The 13477-nt window shown below is 51.2% G+C and overlaps 1 protein-coding gene across 18 annotated transcripts in view; it reads left to right on the top strand.

Annotated features, from left to right (window-relative positions):
* Nucleotides 1-13477, top strand: part of RPTOR (regulatory associated protein of MTOR complex 1) — a 397394-nt gene that overhangs the window by 335610 nt on the left and 48307 nt on the right. For all 18 annotated transcript variants that reach the window (XR_011423116.1, XR_011423115.1, XM_001489603.6 and 15 more), the window contains one exon: nt 8548-8666. Coding sequence is in view for 16 of the 18 variants with exons in the window: in XM_001489603.6 (XP_001489653.1) it covers nt 8548-8666 (119 nt within the window). In the remaining 2 variants the exon portion in view is untranslated. The remainder of the gene's footprint in view (nt 1-8547; nt 8667-13477) is intronic.

Below are 13477 nucleotides of genomic sequence, written 5' to 3'. Positions count from 1 at the left end.
CCTTTAATAGAATTAATGTTTATATATATATAGTGGCTAAGTTCCCAGGCTGGCTTGCCTTTTAAAACCTAGGTCTATATGAATCTAAATTCATATTTCTACTTACAGTATATCTACAATGAAAAAAATATATTAAATCATAGAAAATAGAAATAAAAAGGTGTAGTGCTGTGTTTCGAGCACACGTTTCTCAGCGGCCCCGCACAGCTCTTGTGAGTGGTTCTTCGGCAGTCTCAGCCGCCGAGCTCCACCTCTGCCCCCTCCCTCCTCCACCTCAAAATCAAGGTGACTGCTGCCTTCCAACTTTTATGTTAGAGCAGGGATCAGCAGACTTTCTCTGTGAGACCAGAGAGTGAATGTTTTCAGCTTTGCAGGTGGTACAGGCTCTGGGGAGCAAAGCATCCAAACACAGCATGTGAACAAGTGAACATGGCCATGTTCCAATAATACTTTATTTATGAACTGAAGTTTGAATTTCATAAAATGTTCACGTCACAAAATACTTCCTTTCTCTTGATTTTTTTTTCTAACCACTGGATAAGTATAAAAACCATTCTTAGCTTGCAGCCATACACAAACTAGCAGCTGGCTGGATGTGGCCAGGCAGGAGTTTGCCCACCAGCCCATGAGGACCTGCCTGCACAGCATGCCCGTCCTGCTCCTCCGGTCTCCACGGGTATCCCCTGAATGAAACAGCCAGATCTCTTCTGCTTGCTCTTTCTCAGAACGTGAAGGTTCGTTCATTCATTCAACAAGTATTTTCTAAGTGCCCCCAGTGCACCAGGCATCAGGGGCACAAAGATGTGGAAGTAAACGTATAAATGCTGCAGCCTTTAAAGGTGGTATTAGCAACACCGGTCTCCATTCCCTCCCGCAAGAGTATACCTTCCCCCCCGCCTCTGCGGAGGGGCCGCGGCTGACTTGGGTTCTCGGCCTAAAGCCTGCTGTCATCTGTGACTCCTCTTCTTCCCTCACCCCCAAATCCCAGCCCTCAGCACCTTCAGAGCACCCGACATCCCGTCTCTCTTCCCCGGCCTCCCTGCTGTTACCCAAGCTGGCACCCTCTTTGACTGGCATGTCGCAGGACCTGACTAGTCCCCGTGCTTCGACTGCTACCGTCCTCGGCTCTCGTCCTGACTGCATCCTTCCACTTCGCATTCGTCTGGGCGCCTGGCAGCAGATGCTATCCAGCACCACCCTGTGTTCTCGGTGTTAACCCACTTTGCAACCCTCTGTTCAGGTGTATAGCTGGCCATCAGGAGATGAATAAAAAAATGTTAAACTTGGTCTTCTGAGCTTGCAGAAACACTGTGCAACTGGAACTGTGAGCTGAGAAGCATTAAAGCCACGTGTCATCATGGGACCATCGAGCGCTTTCACCTGGAGGCCATGTTTCCCACAGCACTCCCCTCTCTCTGGATGTCTTAAATGTCACGTGGAAGTCTCCTCGTGTGCTGGTGAAGACTATGGAAGCTTCACACCCTGGGCTTTCCATTGTTTAACTGGCTGAGTCCGGTGTTTGGTGCTGCCTGTCTGAGGTGCCCCTGGACGTGCCCAAGGCGGGAGAGCGCACCTTGGCCAGCTGGGCCGTTCGGCCTGCCTCCTGCCCAGAACACAGCTCTGGTCTCTGATGGCTAAATGCCACTTTTGTCCTTGCTACTGGGCTGGGGAAGCCGGTCTTGGCAACGTAAGGGATGAAGAATCAATCTTTCATTTGCAGCCACTTGAGGTTGGAGAGCACAGCAGCTGGAGAAGAAGCAGGATTTTCTGTCTCCGTGAGTGTTCCGCACGGCTCAGTCCTCCCACTTCGGCCCTTCCTTGTCTTTTTCCAGAAAGTTGAGAGCCTCGTCACTGAAAGCTGACTCCTGAACTTTCTTTTTCTGAAGAAAACTGAGTTTTATCTGCATATTATTCAAATCTTTGAAAACTTGAGTAGAAAAGTTTCAAAATGAGCTGGAGTTGGAAGGAGCGTTAAGAAGATGAAGTAGCTGCACTCCACAGTTGGCTCATTCATATTCAATAAGGCAGCGCTCACATCCACCTGGAAGCCACAGCGCTTACAGAAGTGTTTAAAATTCATAACCTCCACAGAATCCCATTACTTGCAGCATTTGCCTGTTTAAAGCCAATTTTTTTCTTTGATTTCAACCAAAAAACAGCAATCTCTTTGGCCTCTTTCACTGAATATTTGGAAAGAAGTTTTCAAAACCATGGGAACCTAGAACGTCCATTTAATCCCATCTTTTCCCCTAAAACCAGCCCCACTCCAAAACGCCTTGCTCTGGGCCCTCCCCAGCCGTGTCTCCAGAGCTCTCCCCTGGTCCCACCCGCTGTACCCTGTGCTTAATCGTGTGTCTGCTGCCCCCCACCCGATGAAGCCTGTGGGAAGGGGCCTGGCTTCCTTTGATCATGCGTGGATCCCATGTGCCTAAACCATGCCTGGCCCCATGTTTGTAAATCTATGTTGGAACTCAGGTCTCCATATCACCTCACATTCTGGAAGCTGCTTTGATGTCTCCATCCCACTTGCTTCTCACTCAGCTGTCTGGCCTGACATCCTCGTGGATCCTCCAATCGGTTCTTTCCATTTCCGGGCCCCTCACCCCAGTCTCATCATACCACGTGTCAGGGCTTCTCAGATCTTGCTCTCTCCTGACCCGACACTCAAGGCCTTCTTTCTGCAAACAGCCCCCGGCCTTTATCACGAGCCCCTCCTACTGAGCCCGACAGCCGCCCCCAGACTAGCTGCTGGCCCCTGAGTATGGCCTGGACAACCTCTCTGCCTTTATACCCCATTCTGCACCCACCTCTGTAAACCAGCAGTAATTTCCTGCTCCTCTCTGCCATCCACATTCTGCAGTCTCACAGGGAGGCCTTTCCTGACCCATCAGGATGTGTTCACATTACACACGTGACCTGGCTGCATCCAGGCCTGAAGTTGCCATCTTCATTACCAGGTGTTGGTAAAGCTGCCATTTCTTGCTCATGTGCGGCAGGCAGCCTCCCTTAGCCCATCCATCTCCCTCCCACCTCTCCTTCCTCTCGGAGCCTCACTGCATTCCTGACGCCCAGAGGTGGGAGGAAGCGGTGGTGAAGAGAGGGCCTGATGCTTGTGCCAGATGTCAGGGGTCCAACCTGATACCCAATGACCCGCCCTCCTCTACCAGGTCACACTGCACTTCTCATCCTGGCCCTGGCTCCAGCTGGGCACTAGCCCCTCAAGGGTCGGTGGCAGCCTGCACATCCCATCTTCCCCAATCATGTCACTCTGCTTCTTGGTCAGAGTCTCGTCACAGCTGTGCCAGGGGAGCCAGATGGGACTTAATATCTGTTCTGGGAACTTGGCATAAGAGGAGCATGGGGACAGGTGAATGCACTTCCCTGCGCAAACCTTCTCGTCCCCAAGGCACTTGTAAGATGTAGATCAGAGGCCTGGCCAAGGTGGCACTGGTTTTCGTGTCTCTGCTAGATTCGCTGGCAGTTTATACCATTTAAAATTTGTTACCATAGTGATGAATCCAAGATGGAGCTGATGCTATGGAGGGGAAGGACCAGGATTCAAAGTGGGCACCTGGCCCGGAGCCCTGCCCTTCACCTTGGGCTGCATGCTCTTGACACCTAAACCTGGATTTGGCATGAAGCTGGGTTCAAGTGCCAGCTCCTCCGCTTCACTCAGAATCTGGGGGTCAGGACGACACCCCTCAGAGAAGAGATTGGAGCAGAGAGACTGGAGCTGGGCAACACAGGCACTGCCCAGATTCCTGGAGGCCCAGCAGAACAGAGCTGTCTTCCCACCCTGGGGCCCCTGTGGTCGTCTCTGGCCCTCACCCAGGCCTCTGGGAGCCTTGCACGGACTGTGGCCATGTGTCGCTGTTCCATCCATGTTAGCGGGACTGGCCAGGAAGGAGCACCTCCCTCCTTTCCCTTTCTCCCCTCAGCACCAAGGAGTCCTAAGGGAAGGATCCTTCGCAAGCCCCCCGTGCAGCTCTGGAGACCCCAGTCATGAGCTCGGGACATCGAGGGGTGCTGGTTTCCTCTCGAACAGCAGAGGAGCTCAGTCAACAAGAAGGAGAAGTGGGGCTGTTGCCAGAGGAACCACGCACGTTCTGAGGGAAGGCTTTACAACCCATTAGTTTGATTTCTTCTTGTCGGAAAGGGGTGGTGAGAAAATGAACAGCATTGTTTTCCGATGCCACAAGATTAATGATGTTTTTATAGCCAAAACCCTTGATTAAAGGCCGTCATTAAGTGTGTCTCATAGGGACACTGAGGAACGTCGCCAAAAGGATGATGGCAGACATGTCGGCTGCCTCGGTCCAGGCGGCGCTCTGTCCTTGGGTCCTCTCTGCGCCAGGCTGGGCCCACACCTCCAGCAGGCAGGTGGAGGAAGGAAGGGTGCTCCTCCTAAAGAAACTGAGTCGTGGGCGCAGCCCCTGAGCAGACAGGAGTCACCTCAGGGCCCCCAGCAACAGGAGGAGCATCACAAAGAGGACAGATGCAGAAGCTCCAGGCCGGGGAACTGACTCCCGGAGAGGGGCCCCACGTCGCCCAACAGAGTGTCAGAGTAGGTGACCCCTGAGGCCCAGGTAAGGGGGCAGCCCCTGCCTCCAGCGGGACTGCAGCCCTCTTTCTCTGAGCTGCTCTGCCAGCCCGAGGGACTCCTGGAATCCGGAGTTGGCCACAAAGCTCTGAGCAAATTTTCCTACATCTTATACTATTTAGAAAGTTGTGGCCATTGCTCTGAAAAATAACTCCTAAAACCATTAGTTATGATCTTTTATTATGGTAGTCTAGACACGAAAATAGGTTCTCAGCACTTCTGCGGAGTTCAGCGAGTGCTAGACACAGGGCCCTCTCTGAGCATTCCAGCCCAGAAGCCTCCTGGGCTCCCTGTCCCCCAGGGGCCGGCCCTGGGCGGCCGAACTGAGAAAAGAAGTGAAATAAAGGCAGCAATGCCGTGGCCCGGTTTCATGTTTTACCAGTAAATAGTTATACTGTTCACTGTGGCCAAAGGCACCAACAAAAATTAGAGTTTAAATTCCCTGTTGAATCACAAACAGTATTATGTCAAAGGAGAAATCTGCAAGGAAGTCAGCAACAGTAATAATTAAAATGTTGTGCAGTCAAGGACAGTGGCGGCTGTCAAGTGCCACCTTCCTCTGTGCGCAGCCACACCAGGCCTCTATTGGCAGTGGTCTATGTGCCCACAGCCCTGTGCCACCTCCCCCCCGAGTCTGCGTCCGCTACCCCCAGTCCATGGCCTGAGGTCACACCGCTGGGAAGGACACTGCCCTGTGCCCTTTCCTCACGGTCACCAAGGGCCCTGGAATTCAGGCCCTCGCTGCTGGGAATCTGCTGTAGACCGCTGCTGACAGCAAGTGCTGACAAGCCCATTGTGAGCGCACTTGTGCCGCCCCTCCCTGCCCTGGCGCAGAGGTCTCCTCCTGCGCACTCCCGTGTGGGGTAACCAGGGTCCCCTGTCTACAGTCCACCTGGTGTATTAGCCCTGGGCACCACTCTCCCTTCACAGCTCCCTGTCACACGCAGCCATGCTTCACTTCGGGAAGCTGCCCATGCATCACTCTGAGCCCGAAAACAATGGAAGGGAAAGAATTTCGCACAGTGGCTGTGATGAGTTTGAGGAGCCTTCATAAGAACTCCCGTGCACGTTTGTGACGAAGGGAGACCGCCTTCCTCCGCTCATGGGTTGGCTCCCTCCTGAGCCAGCTGTGTCCAAGAGAGCGTGTCTCCTCGTGTGCCCTGCACCCAGGGCCGTCTGAGCGCTCGGAGCCTCCCACTTGTGCCTCCTATGGAGGAAGGCAAAGCAGCAGCAGCTGGTGGCCTGGCGCAGCAGACGGCTCAGTCCTGCGGGCAGGCCATCTGCCTGGAGGGAAGAGTCGACGGGCGCTGCGGGCAGGCCGTCTGCCTGGAGGGAAGAGTCCATTTTAGGAAGTCTTCTCACAGAAATTCTGGACTGATTTTACCAAACTTTCCTTAGACTTTGGTCGTCAATCTGGACCGGTGTCCCAGCACCATGGAATGTGCGAGTTGGAAGGTTCTTGCTCTGTTCCTAAATTAAAGAGTGCGGGAGGCCCATGGGAAGGAAACCGTGCGTTTTCCTGTGAACCCTTCCCCAGAACGCGTGGTCGCCTCCGAGCGAGAGTGCGTTTGCCTGACGGATGTCACCTGTCGCAGGTCCAGATTTGTACTGAACCCGCCACGCCCCACTCCTGGTTCCTGTGGGCCACGGGGCCTATGTCAGCTGCTGTCCTCGCACAGCAGGCTCTCAGAACTGGCTGCTGAATGCACACACTGCAAGTGAACACGTGAGGCGGGTGTTGCTCTGAAGGAGCGTTTCCTCTGGGTAGGACGCCCCTCACCCTGCCGTGGTGAGACAAATGCCTTTTCTGGCCCCAGCCTCTCAGCGATCTGCCCTGCACGGCAGCTGTGTTTCTGTATAATCATCCAGAGGTGGGCAGCCATGAGCATCTCTTCTCAGAACCACGCTGAGCTGGTGCGGCCCATACCCTGGGATCTCTGTAAGCGCTCACTGGAATGTGTTTTTTCCATGGTGGTCACCTCAGGAGAGCGGCCGTGCCCACACAGGCTGGGAGGACGAGGCTTTCTTAGCCTCCATCCCTCTGCAGACGGCAGAGGGTGCTGGAGTAGGCAGCCACTGGGCAGCGTAAATACACACTGTCCCCATGCGAGCTGAGGCGAAGCGGTGTGCCTTTCTTTACGGATTAGGGGCTGTAGGGTGCGGTGAGCTAAGATATATCCATGTGCATCTACGTAAACACATGCTCGACGCTTTTATTCTCAACTTCCTCTGTTATCTTTTTTTTAATTTGAATGTATTGTATGAAACCCATTGTGTTCACCAAGAAACACTTCGTCCTCTGATTCCACTTCTGATGTTTAAATTCCTTCATAAACACTAGAGGGAACTTCACTAGGTGTTGACCAATTAAGTGATATGGAATCATGGCTTACCTGAAATGCTCTTTGTTGAACAAGCACTTACTTTTCAATAAACAAATTGTCTAGCTTCCCCCAAAATAAAGGATGCAGTTACATGTGGCTGTGTCCCCATTCGACCACGCACTTCTTGGGAGCAGCACCACCTCTGCTTCCTGGCCCCCAGATTCACCCCAGGAAGGAGTGAGGGTGCCGTGTCAGCCTCCAGTCTGCTCGTCCAGCTCAGCTCCCGCATCCTGCAACCAGCCTTTGCTCAGACTGCTTCCTTTTCCAGGATTTCCTTTTCTCCTTTGCCTATCCAGACCCAACACGGTGGAGCCACAAGTTCCATGGCCGCCTCCTCCCAGAGATCTGGACCCTTGCCTCAGCCTGCACTGTCCCCGCGCCCCGGGTGCTGCTCAGCCCCGCTGCCTGCTGCTCCTCCCCACTTGGTTTCTGAGCACTCACCACCCCATCGTCATCTCTGATATGCGTGTCCAGGTTTTGGTCAGCTGCTTCTCCAAATGCTCTGTGTGTCTCCATCACCTCCATGTCAGTTGGTTGTTTGCTCTGCTGACCTTCCCTCCAGGAAGGTCTTGGCCAAGAGAAAAGTCCTGCTTCCCCTTCACAGCCCACCTCTATGCGTCTCTGTAAGAGCTTCCTGGCTCCTTACCCTCCCAACAGAAGGAATCACTCTCTCCCTTTATCCTCTTTATCGTAGCTGCCCAAGGCAGCGCAGTGTCATGGAACTGGCATTGGCTTGAAGGTGAGACAGGTGTGCGTTCAAATCCTTCATCCTTTGGATGCTGGGCCTTGCTGTATACATCTGTAATGCCAGGGGTAATGCCTGTGGCTCAGCTGGCAGGGATTAAATGAAACTGAGCAGCCTTCACTGGGTAAGACCCTCAGTAAACACTCTTTTCCTTTCCTTCATGTCCACGATTTACCTGTCATGTGTTTACATCCCGTCTCATCTGCCTTGGCATCCAGGCACACAGACAGGATCTTGCATAGAGCACACACTGAGGAAATACGGATGCCTTAGGAGATCCTGGAGGGTTCAGGTCACATCACGCACACCCTTTGTGGTTTCCTTGGAACTCAGGGTAGTGCAGCATGTGGTGTATAGGCCAAAGACTTGGTAAGTCATGGAGCCCAGAGCACACCCTGAATGCAGAGCAAGGTGCAGATGGGGACTCTCACCCAAGGTGCACTGCTCAAGTGGGCCATGACGGCTCCTAGAAATCGGGATGTTAAATCTAATGCTACTCTGGGAGCTAGGGAGTACTGTCCAGTCAGTCAAGGCCTTCAAGGAAATCCTGCCCTTTTCTAACTCATCTTTCCTTCTAAAAAGATCCAGACTCAGAAGATGAAATGATGGAATCAAACCCGTTTACCAGCTGGGATTCCTGAATCTCTGGGCCCCTTGCCAGAATAACAAAACAGAAGCTTCCCACAACCCCAGCACTTTGAAGCATCTATTCCTGATAGCATCTTTAGGTTTTCAGAAAAGGCAGCTACCTCAGAAGCTGCCCAGGCATGCAGTGGAAACTCTTTGTTACTGAAACATCTCCCTTTTCTCTTTCCTAGGAGTTTCTTTCAATAGCGTTTACACTCAAATTTGGAGAGTGTTACTGCATCTGGCTGCAGATCCCTATCCAGATGTTTCCGATTTGGCTATGAAAGTTCTCAACAGCATCGCCTACAAGGTATGTGTGACAAGATGTTCTCAGTGAAGCTCTCAAGTTCTTGGTTTTTGGTTCTGAATATTCAAGCGGGGAAATTCCAGGTGCTTGCAGGTCTATGTCATGGTTTAGAAACTTTCAACAACTGTTTCGAATCCGGAGATTTACAACACACTCTGAACTCTGTTTACATGTAGCTTCAGCTGGGGCATGCATTACTGCTTCCGCTCACCCGCATCAGGCCACCAGGAGGTGAAGTAGGATTGTCATTATTTCTCATGATCCTTTCAAAGTCTGTAGGATCTGTAGTGGTAGCCCCTCATTCATTCCTGATACTGGTAATTTGTGATGTCTCTTTGTCATGACCATTCTGGCTAAAGGAAATTTTTCAAAAAACCAGCTTTTGGTTTCGTTAGTATTTCTCTGTTGGTTTTCATTTTCCATTTTATTGGTACCTGTTTTTATCTTCATTACTTCTTTTATTCTGCTTACTTTGGGTTTAATTTGCTCTTCTGATTCTAGTTTCTCAAGATGGAAGCTTAGTTCGTGGACTTTAGTCCTTTCTTCTTTGGGGACTGTAAAGCCTCCTAGTCCTTTTGGTGAGCTCTGGGAATTATGGGCCTTCCAGCGGTTCTTTCTGCAACCTCGTGGGTTTCCATCCCACCCACTAGCAGAAAGAACTCAAAGACAAGGGGCCTCCCCTGCAGACCTCAGAAGCCCTCTCCCCTCTGCACTCTGACCTGCCAGTTCCAGGCACCTCAGCTTCCATGGAGCTCCCATCTGTCTTCTCTGCTCACTAGACTGCTGGGCTCTCTCTGGGTCCACTGCCCCATGCAGCAGCCTGAGACTGCCGGGAACCGCCTGCCAACCGCCTGCAGGCCGTGAGCTGAGCCATCGTTTATCCCCTTCTCTCAGAGATCACAGGCTGCAGTACCCAGTAGTCAATGTCTGAAAACAGCTGTTTCATACATTTTTTTTCCGGTTTTCCCATTGTTTATGGATATAAGACAGTTACATGGCAGTTGATCTTTTATGAGTGGAACTAAAAACCATTTATTATAGCATTTTTTTTAATTTTTGTAACTTTTTGTTAAAATTTCAAGCTTACAGACAAGTTTCAGGAAGAGCACAGGGAAACATCACATGTTACAGTTTTCCTGTTGTCTCCATCCTCACGTAGGCTGATCACCACTGAGAGGTTGTCCCTAGGTGACCACTTGCCTCAGGTCACATGACTTGTAAGAAGATTTACTAGGGCCCAGGAGTCTGCATGTTTCATTCCTAGTCTGTTTTTTCCACGTTGGTCATCAGGCCCTCTCGTGTGCTGTTGCCTCACTGGTGCTGGCCTCCCACTCAGCTGTAAACTCCTGCAGCTTCTCGTCTCCTTTTGGTGTCATGTATGTGTGGTGTTCGCTTCCTTCACTTAAGGTATTTTTCACTGGTCTAGTTGAGTCTTTTTCTAGCTGATGGAATCTCTCGTCGTCTGCCGTTGCTGCTGCTTCAGGTCCTGGTGGGGTCACAGGCAGCAGCGGCCCCGTCATGTGCCCACCTGTAAGCTGCCTCGTGGTCCATCTCCTCTTCCTCTTTAAAGAAGCAGTAAGAATAACGCAGACGCGCATTGTGGGTTTCAACCTCAAGAGCTGTGGTCACCTGTGCGGCTCTCTCTGAAGCAGAGACTCGTAGGTCCATGGGTATTTTAGTGCACTTCCTGCCCGTTAGAACTGCCAGCCTAATGCTAAAATGTTAGACGTTATCATTGGCCAACTCGGAACTATCTGGGTTGTTTAATTCTGCACTGACCTCCCCTGCCCTGCGTGAACCCCACAACCCCTGCCGTCACCGTCCCACTGTGGACTAGCTACAAGGGCGCCTGAGCGATGTCATCTGCTTTCTCAACTAAGGATAAGATCAATTCAAAAATAAAACTTTTTAAAAACATACGTTTGTTACAACTTATTATGGTCTGTGACCAAGGGAGGGAGGAAGTTCAGTAGCTGGGGCCGGAGATAGAGATGGAAAGGAAGGCGGCAGAGATGCGGAGGGTCTGAAGCCACACCCGAGATGGCCTCCTGGCCTCGGCCAGTGCTGTTGAGATGGTCGGATCACTTCCCGCAGTTTATTTAGCTTCTTGGTTATTTTGGTCACGATAAGCCAGTATTCATCCTATGTAAGTTTATTTTCCAGTAGCTTTATTTATTTACCTCTACTAAAAATCAACCTGAATTATTTAAAAATATAATCTCAGTGTGGCTCACGTTGAACTTTCACAACTATAGGTTCATCACAGCAGACCTGACCTCAGGCTCTTAAACACTGTTAAACACATTCCTGTTAGGAATCTCTCTAGCATGTGAAGCACAGAAACCATGTCTCCATGTCCTTTTGGATTATGTGTAAAGTGTGTAGCTGTGAGCCGGAAATGCCCCTCCCCCCACTTTTAAGAGAAATAAACATCTTACGTGTGATGTCTCGTATCCTGCAGAGCTGCACGAGCAGCTTACAGCAACCTGAACAGCCGTTTGTGCCTTTAGTAAAACTCTCTCTAACCGAGCCCTAGAAACCCCGTAAAAGTGGCTTGTGGCTTTCTGCCTGCTGGCTGATCTGGAGTGACACACACATCCCAGTACACATGCTGCCATGCCCACCAGCACACCCGTGCCAGAGGGATGGAGATCAGAATGGGCCTCCTCTGGAGTCTGTGCTCCCAAGAGACCTTGCCTATGTGTCCATGTGTCTGTGTGTGTATACATATGTGTGTATATATTTTTGAGAGCAAACATTGCTACTGAAGGATTTGGAAGCATAAACATTAAGAAAACCCTTTCTTCGATTTAATTTGAGGAAATGTCTTACTTTCTGCTCTAGTAACTAAGAGGGGATTACATTTCAATTTACAGAGAAATGAACCTATTTTAGATATTTAACTCTGAAACCAAATTTTTGTTCATCCTAGTCAAAACAGCCTTATCACTATGGAATGCCCCATAGAATTCTGTATTCAAATATAGAAGTTTCTACCAGCTATGTATGAAAGAGCCCACACAGCTCAAGAGCTGTGGCCTCATTTCAAGTGTTTATATCTCTTTCCATGGGCTTGGGGTTTGCGTTTTGCTTGTAGTTTTTATTATGGAAAATTTCTAACTACATAGAAGTAAAAAGAAGTGTGTAGGGGCTGGCCCGGTGACATAGTGGTTAAGTTCGCACACTCCACTTCAACAGCCTGAGGTTTGCAGGTTTGGATCCCAGGCACAGACCTACATACCATTCAGCAAGCCATGCTGTGGTGGCGTCTCACATACAAAATAGAGGAAGATTGGCACAGATGTTAACTCAGGGCTAATCTTCCTCAGGCAAAAAGAGGAAGATTGGCAACAGATGTTAGCCCAGGAGCCAATCTTCCTCACACAAAAAATAATAATAACTTGCTGTAATTAAAACCTAGCTTCACACTTTCACATTAGTTACTTATCACTATGTTTCTTTTAAAATCATATTGTCATGCAGGAATTTTCTCCTCCTATTTAACAGCTTCAGTTCGAATCCAGAGAGCCAGTTCTGTTCACCCCTGATCTGCATTCCCTTAACCCTACTGAATTGTAAGGATTTAAGTCAGCAAGTTTGCAATTAGCCTCTGAGCCAGAGGAGTGCTGCGCCTGGAACGGCTGAAATTCTCTTTCCAGGCGCCCCTGCGCTGCTCTCTCGGCAGACTCAGTCTGTGTGCATATGAATACTCTGATTTCTTTTTAATCGAGTCAAAATGGCCTTTACTCCATGGAGTCAGAGGGTTCTTTGTCGCTGTCATTCTTCTTTCTAGAAACTCCCGTTTGCTCTTTGCAGACATCTGGCTCTCCAGCTCAGCACCTCATCCCTGGGGAAGAGGGGGTCGTGAGCTGCTCCCTCCAGCACCAGGAGGCCCTCAGCTACTGTCCCCTGCCGCCTTGATTCGGAGGTAGCCCAGGCATGGAAATGCTGTCCGCCAGCCTCTTCCGTGTCTCCTGGCTCCCTGCAGCCTCTACCAGGAGGAGGGACACCCGGGGTCGTGGGAACAGAGCCCGTCCCTGGGAACAGGAATCACAGCAATCCTAGTGAACGCTGACAGTTAGAGACATCTGTGTTTAGAGTTTGGACCTCCTACGCTCACTGCAGACCCAGAGGTGACAGGTGTCGTCACTTTGACTAGCTTAGTTTACAGAATTAGACACTGCCCCTGCCTGAGCATCACAGCCTGCAGGCCCTGCCAGGCCAGCACAGGCAGCCTCAGGAGAGCTGGGCCCCCAGGGGTTTGGGCTCGGTGACTCTGGGGTGGCCACTGTGAATCTGTTCTCACGGACACTCTGCTGTGGGCTCTGGCAAGCGTCCCGTGCAGGAATTCATGGCCACGACATGATAGAATGGCTCTCTACGCCCATGGCTCCCTGCACAGTGGCACAGTCCAGCCTGATGGGGACAGCACAGCTTCGGCCGGGCGTCCCGTTCTAGCTCCACTAGCCTTGAGGCTGGTTACTTCACATCCCCCAGCTTCTGTTTCCTCGTCTGCAAAGCTGGGATCACTGTGGGCCCTGCCTCCGAGGGCCGTGGTGAGGAGTAAATGCAGTAACCCCGCAAAGCCCTGGTCACTGTGTGCAGCCTGCGTGGGGACTCTGCAGGACGGCAAAACTAAAGTACCAGTGTCATCGTCTTCTTCCCCGTCCTCACTGCTCTCTGTGAAAATGGAGCCTCTCTGCGGTGTGCGGGTCCTGGAAAGGGTCGGGGGGCCTCCCCAGTACCAGGTTCTCTTCCCTGGGGCCGAGGTTTGACGGCGCCCTGTGCCCCCAGAGTGAGACTTTCCCAGGCCC

The sequence above is a fragment of the Equus caballus genome, chromosome 11, assembly GCF_041296265.1.
Source record: "Equus caballus isolate H_3958 breed thoroughbred chromosome 11, TB-T2T, whole genome shotgun sequence".
In the NCBI taxonomy this organism is placed as follows: Eukaryota; Metazoa; Chordata; class Mammalia; order Perissodactyla; family Equidae; genus Equus; species Equus caballus.
Note: the sequence above shows the minus strand (reverse complement) of the source record. Positions and strands in the feature narration are given on the sequence as shown.